Raw genomic sequence first — 22,541 nt, forward strand, 5'->3', positions numbered from 1 at the left:
TCTACCGGGGCTCTCTCTGTTTAAAACTGATGTTTTGTAGCAATGTTTTACCGTAGATAAATATACTGACTTGATTTTACAAACTCCTGCTGTCTAGAGATCTATGCATGTGCTATGACTCAGGTCCAGAAGCCTGCTACTACTAAGTTCAACACATGAAAATCCCATCATACACTGCAAGCAGTGATGCCTTATCTGCATATTAACTTTTCAGTGAAACTTTAAAACATTGGATCCTTCAGTTATAGCGATCACTACGAAAGAAAACGTTGTCTCTGCATTTTCTCATGAACACTGAACTTGGATTTAGCACACGAGAATAATTGAGGCTGATGAAAAGGTATGCTTTCTTTTACTGCTATGCATATGAAGTCTGAGGAAATACAAAAAGCTAGAAGATGTTTAAATTGTGGCTGTACATATTGCTAGTATATGGCCTTGGTTCTCTGTAAATGAACTTTTGTACATCTTTGTTATTTTGTATAAAAGAGAAAACGTTTGTTTAAAAAGAGAAAGCAGTTACATTGGTTATGTTTGTATTCTGGTTATACCCCTGAGCCTTGGAACTGACATAAGCAGTAATAAGTCTGACTTTTCTACCAACATCTACACACACTACTTAAGGCATTTTTAACAGTCAGAAAACTTTTTATTCTTATTTACAAAATAGAGAAGTGCTTGGTTTAAATGATTTTAAAAGATGTACTTGAGGGGGTCTGCTGTGAAGAGTGGTCCCTTCCTTTATTTGTAATACTGGATGCTGTATTGTGTGCCCTGAAATGTATTTTTGTACTAATAGACAATTTATTATGGCACATCGGTACTATTTTCTTTTGATATGATAACACTGCTTCAACCCAACACTAGTTTATTTTCCCGTGTGGCTGACATTTGTTTTATTTATTTTGATTTTTCTTCAGTTGAACTTTTTTTTTCTCCTTTGCGATACATTTCTAAGTATACCACTGTATTAATAAATAAATTCATTTTCAAAGTAACTGCTGCTTCGATTAGTGTGTTGTGTTGATCTAAACTTCCAGATGTTTTACATATCGACACACCCAGACTGTTTTTCTACCAAAGCCGCTCCAAGAACTCAGAGGAAGTTGCTGACTGTATTGTCAGTATGCAACGCTTCTGCCATTCACAGCGGCTTCCCAATTTGTTCCACATGTAAACTCAGTGAACCGAGTTGTCAGGTGGATGATTCTTCTTACATTAATGTAAATCCAGTGCTGACAGTCAAGTTAGTGGCATGTCAACCACAACATCATTTCATGTTCCTTAAACAGCAAACCGGAAACAGAAAATTCATTTTTAAGACCAGTTAATTTAGTCTTTTAAAGTGCTCATATTATGCTCATTTTCAGTTTCATAATTGTATTTAAAGGTTTACATGGTTTAATTAAAAAAATATATATATATACTTTTGTTGTACTGCACATTGCTGCAGCTCCTCTTTTCACCCTGTGTGTTGAGCTCTCCATTTTAGCTACAGTGAGATCTCACACTTCTGTTCAGTCTGTTGGGAGTCGCACATGCGCAGTAACTAGGTAAGTACTGCTAGCTAGTCGGAAGCAGAGTATGAGGGCATGCCACGCTAGCAGCTAAGCAAGCATTATAACGTGTGTTACAAAGTGACGCACGGTCGTCACGGAAGAAAAGGCTGGACTACAATAGAGCTGTTTGGAGCAGTTTGAGAACAGTGTTTTCTGTTGGAGATGGTAAGTCCCTATTTTGGGTGGACTTTGGGCTTTTTCACTTTGTAAACCTATAACATGCACAAAAAAGATATATAACACTATAAAGGAAAAGGAAAAAGCCAAAACACCTCTGTACATTATAACCTTCATGATGTGATGTAGCATTTATTTCATACTGTTGTATTAGAATGCATTAACTTTAGCAAGGTGTAGCTGATGAACTTCCAACTGAATGTATAAAGCCACTCAGCTTAAAATAACTTGTCTGACGACAAAAAAAATCATTTGAGTTACAAATAAAAAATCTTAAAATCACATCTATGCCTCCTACCTCCAAATCTAAATATATTTAAGTTTAACCAGTTAAAACATGTCTCCTTCTTTAGTGAAAAGTCCATTCTCAGTATATTTGTTTTGTATTTTTTGTTATTTGTATAAGTTTCCACATCACGCGAGTGTACTGGACCAATTGGAGTAAAGGGAAGTAACAATGAGACAAGTCAATGTTATTGACAGTGTGGGGGGGGGGCGGGAACTAAAGTTCAACTTCACATAAAAAAAATGTCTTTACTTTCAGTTTTCTGAAAGCAGCTGATTTCAGTGGTTTTTGCCATGTGACTAAGCTTGTGACAAAGTCTTGAGTATTAATGTATGTCACAGGCTGTATGAGTGAACTACCCCACCAGAGTCAGAAAGTTGCCCTGTCCATAAACGTGGATGCAGGAGCACATTATGGAGGCGTCTAGGTTTAGAGAGAATTTAGGCGCAGAATAACCTAAAGACCCAAACGCTCCCTCACTTATGTTACACAATAAAGCTGTAGTCAGACAGTATGTGATGTTAGTGCACACAAGCTGATAAAGCAAAGACATAACAGTGCAAAGGTTAACTGATAAATCCACCACAGATTGTACCAATATGTAACACATATAGGTCTTAAAGGTTTATGTACATCTGTGTAATATCTGGACTGAATGAGTTCTTTCAGTCTAACGCAATCTTTTTGTTGTTGTTGTTGTTGCCTAAAACTAAAAATTTTATTGAAATGTATCTGGCAAATGATAAATTAATAGTCAGGGGGGAAAAAAGACAACCAGAGTTTAATTATTAAAAGGACAACAGAGGCAGTAAGACATGCCTGTATAGCATATATTGTCAGCATTATGGAATACATTTACAAAAACTGTAAAAGCAAAGGTAGTTGTGTTAATTAAAAAAGGCTCTTAAAACATGACGTAACGTTTCAAAGTCAGTCTGTCCCTGAGATTAGTTGACTATTACAAAAGGTCCACATGAATGACATGTTACATCTGTGTAAACAAACGGGTCGTCTAGTTCATTTCTGAGTACTAACGTTTCTGTGTTAGAGTTTTATTTCCCTGCAAGCGATCGCTCTGTAGATGTCCTCAGTCAGGGGAATGTACGTCTTTTTCTCAGTATCTAAAAAGTATAAAGGATCTTCCATGTGAGCTGGGTTGAATCCCTCCTCCACCAACTTCACTTTCTTCATCTTGAATGTCCCCGTCATCTCCAGGCAGGGCTACAAGACACGTATTGGGAATTTAAAAATTTATATTCCATATCTCCAACTTAACGTTTGAAAAACAGCAACAAATAGAGGAACAAAGCTCTAGGGATGCACCACAGATACTGATCTTAATAAGTGGATCGGGTAACCGCCAGATGTCTCACATACTCATTTGTCTCAGATCCTCATTTGTCTCAGATCCTCATTTGTCTCAGATCCTCATTTGTCTCAGATCCTCATTTGTCTCTTCATCAATGTCCTTATAAATTCAGTGTTTCCGCTACATTCACACTTGCAGGCAGCTGACTCAATTTGTATTGCCAAATCCCTGGCCTCATGTTAAGCTTTACACATTAAATGATCCCAGTCAGTTCCACGCAGTGAGGTGTACAGATTTTAAATTTGGGAAAAGAAGAGAACTGATATCTAAGTTAAGGTATCAACAAGGGTGTAGATTTGGTTTAAAAAAATGGGGCGACAAAATGAAGAGGATCTTAAATAAAATTTAAAAAAAAAGGTATATGCATGATAAATGTTATTTTCTATATTTATACACTGCTCAAAAAAATAAAGGGAACACTTAAACAACACCTCCTAGATCTGAATGAATGAAATAATCTTATTAAATACTTTTTTTTTTACATAGTTGAATGTGCTGACAACAAAATCACACAAAAAGTATCAATGGAAATCAAATTTATCAACCCATGGAGGTCTGGATTTGGAGTCACACTCAAAATTAAAGTGGAAAACCACACTACAGGCTGATCCAACTTTGATGTAATGTCCTTAAAACAAGTCAAAATGAGGCTCAGTAGTGTGTGTGGCCTCCACGTGCCTGTATGACCTCCCTACAATGCCTGGGCATGCTCCTGATGAGGTGGCGGATGGTCTCCTGAGGGATCTCCTCCCAGACCTGGACTAAAGCATCCACCAACTCCTGGACAGTCTGTGGTGCAACGTGGCTTTGGTGGATGGAGCGAGACATGATGTCCCAGATGTGCTCAATTGGATTCAGGTCTGGGGAACGGGCGGGCCAGTCCATAGCATCAATGCCTTCCTCTTGCAGGAACTGCTGACACACTCCAGCCACATGAGGTCTAGCATTGTCTTGCATTAGGAGGAACCCAGGGCCAACTGCACCAGCATATGGTCTCACAAGGGGTCTGAGGATCTTATCTCGGTATTTAATGGCAGTCAGGCTACCTCTGGCGAGCACATGGAGGGCTGTGCGGCCCCCTAAAGAAATGCCACCCCACACCATTACTGACCCACCGCCAAACCGGTCATGCTGGAGGATGTTGCAGGCAGCAGAACGTTCTCCACGGCGCTTCTCTGTGCTCAGTGTGAAACTGCTTTCATCTGTGAAGAGCACAGGGCGCCAGCGGCGAATTTGCCAATCTTGGTGTTCTCTGGCAAATGCCAAACGTCCTGCACGGTGTTGGGCTGTAAGCACAACCCCCACCTGTGGACGTCGGGCCCTCATACCACCCTCATGGAGTCTGTTTCTGACCGTTTGAGCAGACACACGCACATTTGTGGCCTGTTGGAGGTCATTTTGCAGGGCTCTGGCAGTGCTCCTCCTGCTCCTTCTGCTGCTCCTCCTTGCACAGAGGCGGAGGTAGCGGTCCTGCTGCCGGGTTGTTGCCCTCCTACGGCCTCCTCCACGTCTCCTGATGTACTGGCCTGTCTCCTGGTAGCGCCTCCATGCTCTGGACACTACGCTGACAGACACAGCTAACCTTCTTGCCACAGCTCGCATTGATGTGCCATCCTGGATGAGCTGCACTACCTGAGCCACTTGTGTGGGTTGTAGACTCCGTCTCATGCTACCACTAGAGTGAAAGCACCGCCAGCATTCAAAAGTGACCAAAACATCAGCCAGGAAGCAAAGGAACTGAGAAGTGGTCTGTGGTCACCACCTGCAGAACCACTCCTTTATTGGGGGTGTCTTGCTAATTGCCTATAATTTCCACCTGTTGTCTATTCCATTTGCACAACAGCATGTGAAATTTATTGTCAATGAGTGTTGCTTCCTAAATGGACAGTTTGATTTCACAGAAGTGTGATGGACTTGGAGTTACATTGTGTTGTTTAAGTGTTCCCTTTATTTGTTTGAGCAGTGTATAATCTAGCCATGTTTAAATTGGTTATCATGCTTGCCATGATGTAAGTATACAAAAAAGCCACATAAATTGCTGCATTAATGCACTAACCCAATAATAACCTACAATCTTCCTTGATAGACCCCGATACTCATATATTCTGCATTATCTTTGATTGATCACCAGCTTCCCTATAGGAGAATTATCTGTAAATAAAAAACAGCTGAATGATTTTGTTTTTACCCAGAAATGCAGAAGAGTTGAGGTGACCTGAACTGAGCAAAGAGGTTCGACGTCGTATAAAATGAGGTACAAGCCCTGGTAAATAGATCATGTTCTACCTGCCACAAGTGGCATGAGGCTGCAGGGGCATGAAGTAAGATATAAGCGCAAAACAAATTAATTTGTTTTTCTTACCTGAATCCTGATAAATCGAGGTCTTGCGTACGCTGGGAGGTAGTTGACGACCTGCTTGTAGGTCTGCAAACAGTCAAAATCTTCTCCTTCTTTCAAAAGGACAGCTGCCATGCCGATCCGCCCCTCATGACCTTATCAGACAATTGAATTAAACACATATAGAAAATACTGAAAAGCACAGAATACAGCAGTTTTAAAATGTGCTTTAACATCTCGATCAGTGTTTTTACCTTCAACTTTAACACCGTAGACATTTGCCTCCAAAATGCAAGGAGCCATTGTGAGAATGTCTGCAACCTCCGATGTGGCAACGTTTTCTCCTTTCCATCTGTAACAACAAATAAGCAACAGAAAGAAAAACATTGCATCGAAAAAACTTAATTTCATACCAAATGACTTCCTGACTGGCACCACATTTCACAGATATCTTCATGTGTTTTGGAAAGAACTGAGCTTATGATGTATAAATTGGGGCTGTGCAAAGTCAGAAATTATGACGTTTAACTGTAACTTCCCAATTCTGCAAGTCTTTTATAATGTAAAAACAATAAAATAAATTGAAGCTTTAAAATTTCACACAGCTAGAATGCATGATCCCTAAAAATGTTCACACTAAGTCATTTAAATCTGATCCACCGATCAAACAGTTAACATCTTCTCTTCTTAGTTTCTCGTTTAGCAAAAATAAAGCGCAACTCACTAACTGGATCGATGGCTTTCTCCTTTAAGAGAAATCAAATAACTAACAGATCAGCACAAAATGAGTCACTACTTGCCTGAAAGTGTCACCGACTCGATCCTGAAAGTACACAAAGTTCATGTGATCAAACCGAAGCAAATCTCCAGTGTTGAAGTAGAGGTCGCCTTTTTTCAACACGTCACGAAGCCTCTTCTTCTCTGTCTGTTGCTGGTTGCCAGCGTACCCAACAAAGGGAGACCTCTGAGTAACCTTCCCCACCAAAAGTCCCGTCTCACCTGTCAAAAAGACGCATCAAAAATGTCCATCACAGTTTCCCTTAGAGCCGAGGTGATGCTTTAAGGTTGCATGTTTGGTCTGAGCAACAATCCAAAACCAAATCATATCAGATTTACAATAAATAAAACAGATAAAAGCAGCATATTGGCACATTTGAGAAGCTGGAAGCATTTTTGCTTGATTAAAAAAAAAAAAAAATGAATCGATTATCAACATTGTTATCAGTTAGTTTTATTTCATTTTGATTAATCGATTAATAGTTTCAGCACTGAAGACAACAAATGACGTACTGCTGCTCTTGTGTCAAAAAAAGAGAAATAAGAAAACACCTGTAATATAGACTCACCTCTGGCTGCCTCGATGCACAAACCCTCAGAGTTCCTGACCGGCTCCTCCTTCTCAATGTCAAACTTGATCAAAGTAAATGGGAAGAAAAACTAGACAGAAGAAATAAAAAGTGAATTTGTTAAAAGGTGTATTGTTTGTGAATAATGGAACAGCCTCCAGGTGATGCAGTTCAGCTTTGCTGGTTTAAAAGGTGCAGTAGGTAAGACTTTTATTTGCTGAAACTGGCCCTATGTTCGGGTAGAACTACATGACGCAGGAAATAAAAATAAAAAAATTCCTCTGGCACCACCTACAGCCTGTAGTGTGATTTGCAAAAATCCACCGCTCCCTGTTCAGATGCACCAATCATGGCCGGGGGGGGGGAGGGTCTAACTGCGTGTCAATCACTGCTCATGCTCACGCATTCATTCTCCCTTGTGGGGGGAAGGACTTTAGCGGAAAGGGGGGAGGGACTGAGAAGTTATTGATGTTCAAATTTTTTGGCTAAGTCCTGGATCTTCACAATCCTACCTACGGCACCTTTAACAAGACAGAGAGTCCTCAGCCACTCTAGCAGCTCTGTGAGGCTGGACTCAGAAAGTGGCGTTATCATGACCCGATGGTGGCGCTATAGGGAAAGTTAAAGAATCGCCAACATAAATACAATTCATCGTGAAGGGAACATGAATGTCTGTAATAAAACTCATGGCAATCCGTCTAATAGTTGTTTTACTTAAAACCAAAAATGTCAACCTCATGGTGGCGCTAGAGGAAGAGTCAGAGATCACCAGTGTTATTAAGATTCATCCTCTAGAAATATCTGTACCAAATCATCCCATAGCTATTGAGATATTTCAGTCTGGACTGAAGCAGTGCTGCTAAAAGCAGCGGGCATGTTTCTTGACTTACCCTGTGGACAAAATTGACCCGCCCCACTGCACCGATCTTGGACGTGTAATTGATAAAGCCAATGTTTCCCTCTGTGGCCGCGTACAACTCTCTAACTTTAATGTCCCCGAAGCGATTCAGAAACTCCGACCAAATATCCGTCCGGACTCCATTCCCGATGGCGATCTTTACTCTGTGGTTCTTCTCGTTGTCTTTCTGCAAAAAGTGACATTGGCTCAGGGTCAAGGCAGAGATGCAAAGCTTCATATCTCCCATCAGAACAACACTTCAATCATTTAACCGGAAGTTGGTTCCTCTTACCTTGGGCGTGTTGCAGAGGTAGCGCATTGTTTCACCGATGTACTGCATCACGGTCACATTGTACTTCCTGCAGTCGCTCCAGAACTGAGAGGCAGAGAACTTTCTCTTCAGAACAATGGTATTACCTGCAATTAACATCACATAACAGCTTTTAGCTTAGTGTACACTTAAACAGAACCGTCTTAAGTGCCCAAACAGGTGTGTGAATGCTTTTGAGGGTTAAGAGGATTATTAGCCTACCTCTCTCGATGGATCCGACCATCCCGATGAGAAAGCCTGCACTGTGATAGAGAGGCAGATTGACGTAGAAGATGTCCTCTGATGTGATTCCACATGCCGCTTGGATGAAGGAGGCGGCCCAAACCCTCTCCTGGGTGACAACAGCTGCTTTAGGCAAACCTTCCAGGGTCAAAGAATACAACAGGTTCTTGAATACAACTGGTAATCGGACGTCTACCCACATTGGTATAATTGCAGTGGATTAAATATTAGAAACACCTCTTAGTAGAATGCAATACAATTTAACAGCAGTTGAATAAACAACTTCGACAAAAACTGAACATTATGATTTGTTGCAGGACTGTTGTATTAGTTAAGTCACCTTTATTTATATAGCACATTTAAAAACAGCATAAGCTGACCCAAAGTGCTTTAAAACCAGGACAGATGGGGTGAAGTATGCCTCGATACATAGATAAACAACAGCAGGCTACATAAATTCTAAAAAAAAGTACATAAACACAACTTGCAAGGTAAAACCAACGTCAATAGAGAACAAAGTTAGAAGAGTGAATTACATCTGCAAAAGCTTTAAAACCAGTATAGGGAATAAAAAGAGTGCATTAGTTGTGTTTCAGAGGAGTTTCCTGGTGTACCTGTAGTGCCCGACGTGTAGATGTACAGAGCAGTGCTCCTGATGTTGACGTTGGCTCTGAGGTCCCGGGACAGCGGCTGATCTGAGGCCTGGGAGATCTTGTCAGACAAAGTGTTGATGTCCTGAATGCTGCAGGCCTCTGACAGGAGGTACACACTGATGCCTTGCTCTATCAGTGTGGGTAAAACCTCCTCCACAGCATCCTGCAGCTCTGCAAACACAGAGAGGCATTCAAGTTCTACACAATATGTCCGAGCGCTGTGTTGCACAATGCAGCACATGTAGGCTTGTATCAGGTTACCTCACATCCCACTTGGACACGAGCACATGGTGCAGTCACTTCAGCCTAAAGGTATGCATATTTCTGGGGTGAAACTCTAGCGCCAAAATAGGAGAGCAGAGAAAGAAGTTTGCAGAGTGCCTCATGTGAACTCAGTCATCAGGACTGAATGTACAGCACACAGACTAATACTATGAGGGGGAAAACGAGTGATTCAACTTTTTACTTTTGCTGAGGAAGCTGGAGGAAGAATTGTCCTGTCAAAATGTATTTTCTTGTCTATATTCTTATAAATACTCACTATTTTAACCCTTGTGTTGTCTTCCCGTCGACCTGCAACGTTGTTTTTAATGGGTCAAAATTTTAAACTAAAATTGGTTGACACTTTTCCCAACATTTTTTCTGCTCATTTTGTTTTGCGCTTTTTTTTTTTAGACATTTTGTCAATTTTTTCTTAAGTTCTTGTATAATTTTTTTCCTCCAAAATGCTTTAACTGAATAAAACACCCAAATTCAATGAAAGTAGTGAACTGATCATTTATTTTACGGAACCATCCACATTATTTTTTATTTTTTTGACAATGTGGTTGAAAGAAATCCACATTTTCTGATATGGAAACTTTGGCCCGAGGACAGTAGGAGGGTTAAAATCACACTGTTCGGTTTCTAAAACAGAGTTTGGGTGAATTCAACAGAAATATGAGAAATAAAACATTTGAACTAATATGATGTGGTAACTGTTGTGTTAGCTAGGATGAAATCCTAGACAAGAAAAAGCTTGGTTTATCCTGTAGAGATGAGGACTGGGTGAGGACTCAATTTGATCAGTTTTTGTCTTTCCATTTAATCTTACTGTGACGAAACCTTCATATCAATACATTAGGATTTAAATGTCCTAAAACACAAAATAGCAATTTTCAATCAACGCAGTATACATGTATTTCAGTTTTAATCCTGTTAAATTTTGCCTGTACATCTCTCTTATCTAATGCTGACTTAAACAAACTAATCATTAACAGCCTTTTGTCGATGGTAAAAGTTGTTAATAAAGGCTGATTAGTACTGTCTGAGTTGTTACCTCCACAAACCTACAATTACTGGCAATATGTGGCCGCCTGATACCTGATGTGAAAATGAAGATCTCTTTGTGTTGTAATCTAGAGGTGGAAGATTAACTCACATCTGTTAATTAATTTCAAGTAGCAGCAGCACAGTATCCTACACGGACATTGGACTGTTCTTTATCATGGGAGTCCAGATTGTTTGTGTACTGCAAAATCAAGTTTGAAACACTTTATTATTTTCAGTTAATACTGTGTTAACATGGTGTGTATGCTAGAAATGAATAAATTACGGGACTGGTTGGTTTCTGGGGCTCAAGCCAAAATAAAGAACCTACCATGTGCAGTCTGTTGTTTGCATCTGAAGGGCCACATGGCAGGTCACTCCAGCCCTAACAGCCTATCAGATGCTTTGTATGTAAACGTAATGCCTATACAATCATTAGCTGCAAAGTAACAGCTGTATACAGCTGCCAGAGCAATGTCCAAATCCATCTGGAATTTTGAGTTATTATATGCAAGTCTAACTTTGCAGTGGAAGAAGTATTCAGATCCTTTTCTTAAGTCCCAATCGAACAATGTCAAAATACCCCATTTCAAGTACAAGTTCTTTATCTAAAATCCTATTTTGAATAAAAACAGAAGTATTATCAGCAAAATGTACTGTGACTGATACAGTATTATATATATATGACATTATTAGATCGCTAATACTGATGCATCAATGTGTCAGCAACATTTTACTTTTGTAGCTGTTCATGCGGAGCTAGTTTAAATATAAATATATAAAATTGTAGTTTAGTATCTGTATTGGTTTTTTTCTGAATATTCCCTAATCTTTTTTGTGAAATATTGTTAAACAATTAAACTATGTGAGCAGTTTACAGGGGAAATGTCTCTTGGGATGATGTGTTAACAACTCACACACACTTCTGAAATGTGACAAGGAGCCCCAACTAGGCACTGCTCCTTAGTAAGAGCTCAAAAACCAACATGTTTGTGAACCACTAGTTTTAACCTTTAAGTATGTGTTGCATTTGAGAAGTTTATGTTTATGTAAACATTTGAATTGTGAAGTAGATATCGGTCAAATACATCTAGTGGAGAACAAAGTGTAACATTTCCCTCTGAAATGTAGTGGAACAAAACAGCACTAAATGTATTTACTTCTAAATTGTACATAAGTAGGCCTACAGGTTGTTGTTTTTTTTTTTAGCAAATGCACTGCTGGAAGTTGTACAAAAATGGAAAAACTGAAAGTACCAGTACCTCATAATGTATTTTGCTCTTCTTATGCTTACAGATGAATGGTGGAAGAAGCCAGAAGCACAGAGATCTGAAGACCCCCTACTTCTTCTGCGCCCCTGACACATGTTTTACATCTCTCTGTATCTCACCTGAAGAGGCGATGATCACTTTGGCCCCGCAGCAGGAGAAACAGTGCAACAGAGACTTGGATCTGATGTTAAAGTTGAGTAGAGCAGCCGGGCAGCCCAGCTTGGCCAAACCGAGCCAAGTCCACACGAAACTGGGCTCGTTGGCCAGAAACAAGGCGACCACGTCCCCCTCCTTCAGCCGGGCTTCAGCCTGCAGAGCTCTGGCTACCTTGTTGCTCAGTTTATCCACTTCTCCATAAGTATATTCTCGTCCTTCAAAGTGCAGAAAGATCTTACTGGGATGCCTCTTCGCTGCATCCAAGAAGCAGTCCAAGACGCTGTAAAAAGGTTTGACTTTCTTGTACTTGATGAGCCTGAAGCCGAGTTTAATGCTCCTCAGGATGTAGGCGCAGTCCTCGCCTAAGTAAGGGAAACGTGTCCTGAGAAAGAAGAAGGACAGAATAGCCAGTCCGGCTATAACGGTGAAGCAGATGTACATTTTGCAGAGCGCACTAGGCAGCAGGACGCATCTGTCACTGAGAGGCAGTGGTGGATGTTGTTATGCAAGTCAGTTAAACACAATTTGTGACAAAGTTCACCCACTCAGCCCGGGGCGGTGCTCAACTCTCTTGCCCGTTGACCCCTCCTTCATTCCGGAATGTTTTCTAGTTGCCAGATCGTTTTCTTTCCCCAACATCCACAACTGATTTTTAACTAATTTGTATCAATGTTTATGTTATCCTCATGTTGTATTACTTTTCTGTTATGCTGCACAACCTGATTCTGTTAAAAAGTGAGAAAAGTTATTAAATAAGCTGCCAAACATTAAGAAGGGAAAATCTGTTTTTCACTGATTTACACCTGCGACACCTCCAGGTTATGACCGGTAAGTGCATTTTATTTTATTTTTTGCCATTTTTTATTTTAAAACGGATATAAAGTGCCAGCAGCAGAATGTAGACTGAAATCCAGTGACTTAAATATATGATTTATACTAATACCAAATTAAAGTCATGATCCACTACAGAAGCTCTGCAAATGGCAACCCGCGTCAATCCGCAATCGCAGCAAGTGGTGGGCGTGCACTCCTTAAACTGAGCTGCTAAAACAAACACACACACACACACACACACACACACACACACACACACACACACACACACACACACACACACACACACACACACACACACACACACACACACACACACACACACACACACACACACACACAGAGTGAAAGACATCGAGGATAACACAATCTTGTCCTTGTCCAGTCCTTTTTTTCAAATGATGCCTAATCAATCAAACCACTCCAGTGTTCAGTGTTGAGGCTCTAATGTTCTTATATTAAGTCTACAGAATGTCAGAATACTGCAGAAAATTACCATGTTTATCAGATATCAGCAATTACCATAAATCAGGGTGATGTCTTCAAATTGCTCGTTTTGTCTGACCAACAGTCCTAATTTCCCAAAAATATTAAATTCAAAACTATATATATAACAGAGAAAAGCGGCAAATCCTAAAATGTAGGTTGACGGACATACAGGACCACAGAGACAGAAATCATACAACCTCAGGCTTTGAATTTAGACTTTAGATTTAGAATAGAGACTCGTTGAGACTTAACTGCAAAGATTTGACTAACTTGAGAATTCAAAGAGAACATAAAAGGCAATGTTGGCATTTTTATTGATCAGTGAATAATAAATAATTAAAATTGTAATTCAATTGTGATAAAATTAGTTTTTTAAGACTTAAGTGTTTGTGACTGTGATGCAACAAGTGTCTGTACATGTGCCTGCTGCTTTGTGTTGCTCTGACAATTCACTTGTAAAAATGACACATATGGCTGAGTGGAATTTAACTTACACTCGTATGCCACTGCTTTGAAGCTTTGTTTGTAATTGTGGTTTAATGATATTTAATGCCTACATAAATTGCTGGTGAATCACTGAATTAGAATTTGATTTGTATGTTGTAGCAGGAGGAAAAGTTTTTTTCGACCCATCTTATCAAGGACAGGAGTCTAAGTTTCAACCTGTAAGCGGTGCTATGAAGTCGACTGAAGTGAAGGACTGACTGCCTTTACATCCCTAAAGCTTCACCACTAGCAAGACTAAATCAAACACGAGGAAATTGCAAAAGCCAAGAGGAGAACCACAAGTGGTCACTCAACTCCGAAAGATATGAGACAATGTCAGACTACTGCCTCAAAAGGACTATGAAGTTAAAGTAAAAAACATGATAATTGTAGATTGTCCATTTACCATTATTTCACACATTTTGAGATTGTATAGCCTTTTTGATCCTCTTGTTAAAATCAGGGACCTTTTGGTTAATAAGGTTCTACCTGCCTGAGCTGCCCTTCCACCTGTCAAGGTGTCCCCATGCTGCTGATCCCCGGCCTGGGTCCCCCTTCACCCAAACACAGGGTGAATGAAGAGATTCTGTCCCAGGAACTGGTAGCTCATATTGATCAGAAAGACTTTGCTGTGCTTTAAAAGAACCCAGATGAAGATTTATTTAAAAGGTAGGAAGGAGGAAACAGGTTGTTACACGTCACCCATTATGTGACAAACCAGTCATGTGATTATTTTAAGACAGGCATTAAGAATAACATATAAAAAATAGGCAATCTTCTCACTGATGGTCTCATTTGCTTATGTAAGTCATAAAGAGGCATCCGAATTAAATTGAGTTTCATAACCAGTTAAAAATAAAATCAATTTTCAAATCATTGTTTAAAACTATGTAGAGCACAAATAAAGGCCAGGAGTTGAAATTATATATAACAAGGACCAGAAAAAAAAAAGAAATCTAAAATAATCATTCTAAATCTAAATTATTATCCTAAAATCCTTAAGCTCCAAAGAAAGGGAAGGGACTTGCCAACAAACATTCAACAACCATAATCACAATAGCCTCAATAGATCAGAATGGTAAGAAGTGACACCTCACTGTTTGAATAAGGAGCGTACAGCTGTCAGTTTTCTCTACTAGAAAAAAACTTGCTTTCTTGCTCTAAGTGAAGCTATTACATCTCAGTGCACATTTACCTGATGAAGGTCTGAGACCGAAACATTGTATTTTTCTTCTAAATAAATTATTGCTTGCGTAATAGTCAGTGTGCAGGATTTTCTCTAAAATCTCAGTGCACATTAAATTACTGCTGAAGTAGAAGTACAAAAAAGTAAACAGATGAAGATAAAATTACAAGACTTCATCACAAAACAACTCCTTAAATGTACTGAACATCACAGGTGGCTGATGTTTTACAGTGCAAGCAGGATAGGCAACAAAAGCCACTTTAAATTCTGATCTTTCCTGATGTAACTGAGTTGAATATGTCCACCGTAAGCTGGACGTAATTTTTGTTTTTTTCATCCAGAAAGTAGAGCGGGTCGGTTATTTGATTTGGGTTGAAACCCTCCTCCGCCAGCTTCACCTTCATATGCTTGAACGTGCTTGTAACGTCCAAGGAGCTCTGAAATCACAGTGAAATGAATTGTCAGTGTGAGGACATTGAAATAAGGCTGAAACTGTCAAGATGCTTTATAAAAATATAAAATGACTGGAGTAAAAACACCTGAATCCTAAGAAAACATGGCCTTGCGTAGGCCGGCAGGAAGCTTACAACATGTTTAAAAACATCTGCAGGGTCAAATCTCTGCGTTTCACTTAAAGTGACGGTAGCCATTCCAGCTCTCCCCTCCTGACCTGGAAAAAGTTAAACAGTAGTTAAATCAGATGACACTAGTTTACCGATGTAAGACATTATTGATTAAATGAACATGTAGTGCAGAATTTATTTCAGCCTGGGCATCAGACTAGTTCATACAACATGAACATCTTCAACCAAAAGTTAAAGTCTCAACACTGCTCTGAACATCTACATCTAGAAGGGCGAAAAGCTTGCCGTCACAGAGAAGCGTTTGATAGTGCAATACAAAAAACATTAACGTTAATGTATTTTGTAAATTTTATCACTCCTACTACTATTACTCTTCTGGAACTACAGTTCCCATAATTTGGGTGCTTTGGGGGATGTAAACAGGAAGTATAATGTTGCCATGGATTCAGTGAGTTACACTGTGGGCTACATCTTGTGCCCTGTTTATTATTTTATATAATTAATTTATTGTTTGCATTGCAGAGAATTAGCTATGAGTAGTTCTTGTTTGCAATGTACCTACAGATGTAATGTCTTCAGTCGGGATGAACCTGCTCCTCCTGCCCCATCCCGTCTCACAGAGACTAATGATGCATTTAGGCGGTCCCTCTCTACTAATAAAGTTGAATATTTTGGCCAAAGTTTATGACTAGGACACTGATTTTAACTGACCGGCGAAGTGTAAATACCGCTGTGAAACTGGGGCAAGAGACATGTCCCCTGAGTTTATGGTACAAGTTGTCCCTTTGGAGAATCGACTCCTGGCAAACGTGTGTCTGGTAAATGGTAAATGTATCCAAACTTGTATTTCCCTGTAATGCCCTTTGATTTGCAACATATACAGACCAAACATTAGCAAACAGTGCCTGACTCGCATTGTATTGTTCCACAGAATCACAGCCATCTGTGTGCAAAATCCTGCTAAATATGATGTGTTTATAAGATATTTACTGATATTGAACCACCCGAACACTCTATTTAACAACTGACACAATATAATATACGATACTGAGGGTTCAAAGGATAGACTAGTTCTGTGCTTCAAATCTTTGCATAAGAAGGCTGCATGTGCTTTCTCTAAGGCCGTATTTCTACCTGGTATTAAAATCCGATCTGAGTGATCCAATCACAAGTGGACAGCTCCAAGTATGCTTGTTTTCACCTGGCAGTAGAATGGCTATACAAAAGTGTCTTGAGTGACCACTTGTGATCGGATCTCACTTCCCCGCTCTATATGCAAATAAACATGTACATCATTTCCGTTGGCACATACCGGTAGGCTGGTTGTGTGTGTGTAGGCTATGTGTAAGGGTTGTGTGTATACAACACAGTTGTTAATCTCACATAAATCATTTATTAAAAATGTGCAATTGAAAAGCACTGCTATACAGTCTTTGTCTGTGTGCCGAAATAGGGATGTCTACAGACGAGAGCCAGGACCTGTGCAGGACCTGTCTCAGTATGTTTGTTACCTTCGAACTGCATATATACTTTATTTTACGTTTCATGTTCACTTATAGGAGCTGTGTTAAGTTACTGCTGATGAAGACCCAACATTTCCTGATTTTGCTGCTTCATAATAAAAGCTTTTAAATAACAAAATCATGGGGGACTTATATTGCAAAGAATTTATAGGAATTGAAATGTTCCATAATTTTACAGCCGCTGCTTTGACCACTCAGGCTAGCCGGCTTTCTCCAGCGCTGCCACAGCGCTGTTGAGATAAGTCTGGCAATGCAAAGACCACTAAATAACAAAATGAGAAGTTGCGACATAAGAGTGTAATATCCCACATATTCGTGAAATCTCGGACGTTTTATGAAACTAAAAATGAGGTTATTGTCAACCGGCAGCTGCCTTTTATAGTCAACCGCAGAGATCTTCATAGCAGGCAGACCTGGAACAAAAACTTCAACACATCATGACAGTATGATAATAACATCCAAAACACACAATTCTCTATCAGTGGTTTTTATGAAAGGAGAAATACTTGAGTACGTAGTTCCGTTCAAAGTTGAGTAAGCGATCCTAATGAGGCCCAGGATGCACACTGCTATAAGAATGTGCCCATATCTGGCCTAAACCACTACGAATGTGGTCAGAGTGATCGGATCTCAATGCAGTTTTTTTTTTTTAAGATTTTTTTGGAGGCTTTTAATACCTTTGATAGGACAGATTAAGTAAGGAAAGTGGGAGACAGAGGGGGATGACATGCAGCAAAGGGCTGCAGGTCGGAACCGAACCCACGGCCGCAGGTAAGTTAACCTGGCAACAACAATATGCTTCTTTTCTTTGTTTTATGTAAAGTTAATATATTTGGACAAATATATAGTGGGCTTTATTAGTACATTATGAAAAGCATTTCCCCTACATTCTGACATCTTATAGACCAAATGATTAATTGAGAAAATAACTCCAAGATTAATCAGTAATAAAAATAACTATTTCTGCCCACACACTTTGCTGCTGCAATTGTAGTCTCGCTTTGTCAGACCCTCCTCCCAAGCACACCGGAGGAGAGTCTGGCTACTCCACATAGCATTCGGGGATGGGAGGAAAACATGCTCTGTTTTTTTGGCATTTCTTTAAACCAATAACAATCGCCTTGGGCACCGGAGAAAAGCCGCGGTGCCGCTGCAAAATAGGCTCGGAAGGAACTTGTTTAAGTGGAACGTGTACGCTTAAAAGTTGTTTAATCATGCAACAGAAAACAGATTGGACAGATAGTCTAACTAGCTGTCTGGATTACCCCGCAGAGATCTGTGAAAAGGTTAACCATAGTCCTCATAAATCGACCAGAGTTTAAAATGTCAACACAAAAGAAGCCAAAGGCAACGGATATCAGGCCTAAATGAGTGAAATCTGGCGGATTTTCCGGTGGCAACGAAGTAATCCCAAAAGTGGAAGGTCAAGAATATAGACTACTGCAATTGTGACAAGAAAGAACAAAGAAGAACAGTTAACATTACCTGGCACTTCGACTCCATAAACGTTGGCTTCTTTGATGCAGTCAAGCAGTGTGATGATGTCAGCCACTTCAGTTGTAGCCACGTTCTCGCCTTTCCATCTATAACAATAAATGTTTTTTTAAGTGTCACTTTGAATTAGGTGGCTGAAACTGAAAGATTAACTCACCTGAAAGTGTCTCCGACTCGATCCTTAAAGTAAATGAAATTATCTTCATCAATGCACAGCAGGTCACCAGTGTTGAAGTACAAGTCTCCTTTCTTGAAGACGTCATGCAGCCTCTTCTTCTCATTTTGCTGCAGGTCTCTCACGTATCCAGCGAAAGGAGCCCTTGTTGATATTTCAGATACCAGAAGTCCAGGTTCACCTGTGGAAAGGGAATACAGGAGAGGTGAACACTTAATTTTGTCCAATACTTTGTCCTCTAAAATACCAATAAACACGTTTAAAAAAGAGAAAACTGAGGACATGTTAGCTACAGTCCTGGTACTAACCTTTGGCAGCCTCTATGCAGAGACCAGAAGAATCCCTCAGAGGTGTTCCTTTTTCTGCGTCGAATTTGATCACAGCATATGGAAAAACCCACTGCAAGATTAAAAAAAAATAAAAATAAAAATGCCAAAACATTGCTTACTGATGATTAATAGCTTTTACTTCATCATGTGGAATTAAATATGGACTTTTACTTTGTTGAGGAAGGTGTCTCGGCCAACAGCTCCAATCTTGCCGGTGTAATTCAGCAGAGAAAAATTCCCTTCAGTTGCTCCATAAAACTCTTTGATTTGAACGTTCCCAAACCTGCTTATGAAGTACCTCCAAACATCGGCTCTTAACCCGCTGCCTATCGCAAGTCTCACTTTGTGGCTTTGATCATTAGGTTTCTGTTGTGAAAGAATCAAGACCTTTCATTGTTTTTTTTATTCATGGTGACCTTTAAATGTGATAGTGTCATCAATGTTGAGGTGTGACATGCATACTTTTGGTGTGTTGCAGAGGTAACGCATCATTTCACCTATAAACATTATGACCGTGACGTTATATTTTCTGCAGTCGTCCCAGAACTGAGATGCAGAAAATTTACTCCTCAAAGCCAATGTGTTACCTACACACAGCAACAAGATGACAAATAACAATCTTAAAACATAAGTCAATATTAAATATTTTTCTTTTTGTCAACATATCCATGAACAGACCAAATTAAGCAATTCATTGCTCCAACTAATGAATATCATCTGTGTAGCCAAAGTCTGATATGTCTTATTCCTCTTTGCTATAGACCTCCATTGTTTTCTGCAAAATATGAAAAACACAATAATCAGCAACACTGTTGCACTTCATTACAATGAAAAGTCATGGACACTAGTTATTTTTTTACTCTATAACTATTCCATTTAAATGAATTACATTTCTGCTATGAATAATCACTAGAGCTCCTGACCTTTTTGTCTGATATACCCCCACAGTCTGAGCTCAAATATCCCCTTCATTCACACCACTCAAGACACAATTTTGAACAGATTTGAAACTGGATGTTATTCAACACTATCAATTGTACAAAAGTGACACACTGTTCCTGGATATGTCAATGTTAAGCATGGACTTTAAGCATAGACTGTTTTCTGTCTTTTGGTAAGTTTGCAATTGAAGCTGCATGTTTCAATCATTTATCCATGACAGACTCAGGTAGGTGAGTCCTGTTGCAATCAGGTGGTTTATTTGTTCTGGTGAAAAGCCTCCATTTTTTTTTTTTTAGCCGAGCTATCCCCGGTTGGAAATCAGTGCACTAAATGTGTATTGATCTGCAGCTGAAAATAGTCCCCAACAAATACATAATTTACTACCATTTCAGTGTTTTTTGCCAAAAAGGAAATTACGTAGCCTTTTTTTTATTTTTATTTTTTAAACAGATTTAGGTCTTCTGTAGAAATGAATGGCCTCGGGCCAGAGTGACACACACAATGCAGGGAAGTTGGAATGTATTGAGACTGACTAATGCATTTTGGGTTTTGGTCTTTTCATTGGAGATGCTGACAATAAGAAATAACACCAGCCTTACTCCTTATCAAAAATACTGATGCTGTTAAAAAATGTTCCATCACAATTTATCAAATAAATAATATGATATATGCATACCCCTCTCAATGACCGAAATGAATCCGAGGAAACCCGTGGTGTGATAGAGAGGGAGACTAATAAAAAGCACATCTTGGGAGGTCACTCCTGCCATAGACATACTGCAAGCTAGGGTCCACAGTTTGGCATGAGAGATTATTGCTGCTTTAGGGAGACCTGTTAAAGAGAAGCCAGAGGTATGCACATGTAGAGTAGGTACTGTTTCTTTTACTGTTGAATCCTGAACATGTAATACCTAAAGTGGTTTACCTGTTGTCCCTGATGTATATATGTAGGCTGCAGGACTCTGTAAGGTTAAATGGGACCTTAAATCATTGGACAGAGGCTTAGAGGAGGCCTGGCTCATTTTGTCTTTGAAGCTCTCCATATTTGCAGTTCTGCATCGGTCAGCCAGGATGAAAACCGTGACCTGCTGCTCCAGCAGACTGGGCAGAAGCTCCTCTACAGCATTGTGTAACTCTGGAAATAAAACCATATACCAATATAACAATGTAAAAAATATTACCCACATAAAAAGTTACATTAAAAATTTTTGTTTAGTACATTTCCCCAATAATACTTTTACTCAAGATAGACTGTTGATACTGACGTATCAATGTGCAAGTTGCATTTCAATGTTGCAGCTGGTCGAGGTGGCGCTAGTTGGAACTACTTTGTATACTGTTCAGTAGTTAAGTCATGACATATTGAAAGCTGTTTATGGTTTTTCCTTTTCCTGAGATATTTAGAGCTTCAACAATATGCTGTTTCATCTGTTTTATTTTAAAGTATTGTTATTGATTAAACAACCAACAGTACATAAAGTATCTTAAATTAGTTCCAGCTCAACCTGCTTTAATACAAAAATTCTGCTTAAATGTTCCAATAATTTGCATTTTATGCATATGCAGTGGTGGAAGACATTATTTTACTAAATTTAAAAAAACTGAATTACAAGTTCCTACATTAAAAAAAATGATTAGTAACATGTTCAGGAAGCTTCCAAAGTAAAAGCACACATTATGCAAAATGGCCCCATTGAGGGGAATACATTAATCATGAATTACTAGATTATTGTTACTGATGCATTAACTTAATAAACGGATCATGTTTAGCTATACTTTGAGTTTTAACACTTCAAGTTCAATTTGCTGATAAAACCTGTTTTTAACATGAATAATATGTGAATAGTTCTTCCACCACTGGAGAAAGCAGACATAGTGTATGCCTATTTACCTTCAGCTGCCACCAGAGTCTTGGCTCCGCTTCTGCTGAAGCAGTGGAACAGGGACTTGGATCGGATGTTGTAGTTGAGAAAAGCAGCGTTACATCCGATCTTTACCAAACCTAACCACAACCACAGGAACATCGGCTCATTTCTGAGGAACAGCGCAACCGTGTCTCCTTCTTTAACAAGTCCATTGTGCAGAAAAACTCGTGCAGCTTTGTTACTGAGCTCATCCGCATCCTGGTAGGTGAAAGTTTCACCGTTAAAAAGGATGAACGGCTTGTGTGGCTGCGCCTTCACCACTTCTAAAAACCGGTCCAGGATGGAGTAATTAGTCTGCTTGTATTTTAAGACACGACGCCTCGCTTGTATTTTATCCCGCACGTATTGGACATCCTGGAAAAAGTGCGGATGGCGGAATAAAAGGGCGAGAAAAACCACAGCTACAATCACCATCCAGACTATCATGTTTATCTGTGTGAAACTTAAATCAGCAGCGCGTCGAGATCCTCAGACACTACTGAAGTGTGTATGGGAGGATCCATACATCTCCGAAATATCAAGGGTTGGAAAATGTTAAACTCAGTTTTTAAAACACTAGTTATAAAGTAACATATTAACTAATCAGACCAGTAATTGATTACCTGCAGCTGGTGTACTTTATACTGTTGCAACATTTCATTATTTTGTCCATTAATTGAT

General features: G+C 39.5%; 2 protein-coding genes across 4 annotated transcripts; both read right to left on the minus strand.

The window, feature by feature from the left end:
• Positions 1-2,776: 2,776 nt before the first annotated feature.
• Positions 2,777-12,458, minus strand: zgc:101540 (hsFATP2a_ACSVL_like domain-containing protein). Its single transcript, XM_039809013.1, has 10 exons — positions 11,878-12,458; positions 9,141-9,350; positions 8,506-8,664; positions 8,266-8,390; positions 7,966-8,160; positions 7,076-7,166; positions 6,530-6,728; positions 5,984-6,081; positions 5,754-5,884; positions 2,777-3,243 (listed from the first exon to the last, which is right to left on the minus strand). The coding sequence occupies exons 1-10, from the start codon at positions 12,353-12,355 to the stop codon at positions 3,067-3,069; spliced, it is 1,863 nt and encodes a 620-aa protein (XP_039664947.1). The 5' UTR covers positions 12,356-12,458; the 3' UTR covers positions 2,777-3,066.
• A 1,878-nt stretch (positions 12,459-14,336) lies between these two features.
• LOC120564200 (very long-chain acyl-CoA synthetase-like) lies at positions 14,337-22,454 on the minus strand. Of its 3 annotated transcripts, none has more exons than XM_039809018.1 (10): positions 21,848-22,454; positions 20,882-21,091; positions 20,633-20,788; positions 19,477-19,601; positions 19,186-19,380; positions 18,994-19,084; positions 18,668-18,866; positions 18,502-18,599; positions 15,497-15,579; positions 14,337-15,346 (listed from the first exon to the last, which is right to left on the minus strand). In XM_039809018.1, the coding sequence occupies exons 1-10, from the start codon at positions 22,305-22,307 to the stop codon at positions 15,170-15,172; spliced, it is 1,794 nt and encodes a 597-aa protein (XP_039664952.1). In that variant the 5' UTR covers positions 22,308-22,454; the 3' UTR covers positions 14,337-15,169. The 3 variants fall into 3 exon arrangements, with proteins under 3 accessions (XP_039664952.1, XP_039664951.1, XP_039664953.1); XM_039809017.1 differs by having other exon boundaries at positions 15,449-15,579; positions 21,848-22,451; XM_039809019.1 differs by lacking the exon at positions 15,497-15,579.
• Positions 22,455-22,541: the final 87 nt, after the last annotated feature.

Source organism: Perca fluviatilis, chromosome 8 (genome assembly GCF_010015445.1).
Source record: "Perca fluviatilis chromosome 8, GENO_Pfluv_1.0, whole genome shotgun sequence".
NCBI lineage: Eukaryota > Metazoa > Chordata > Actinopteri > Perciformes > Percidae > Perca > Perca fluviatilis.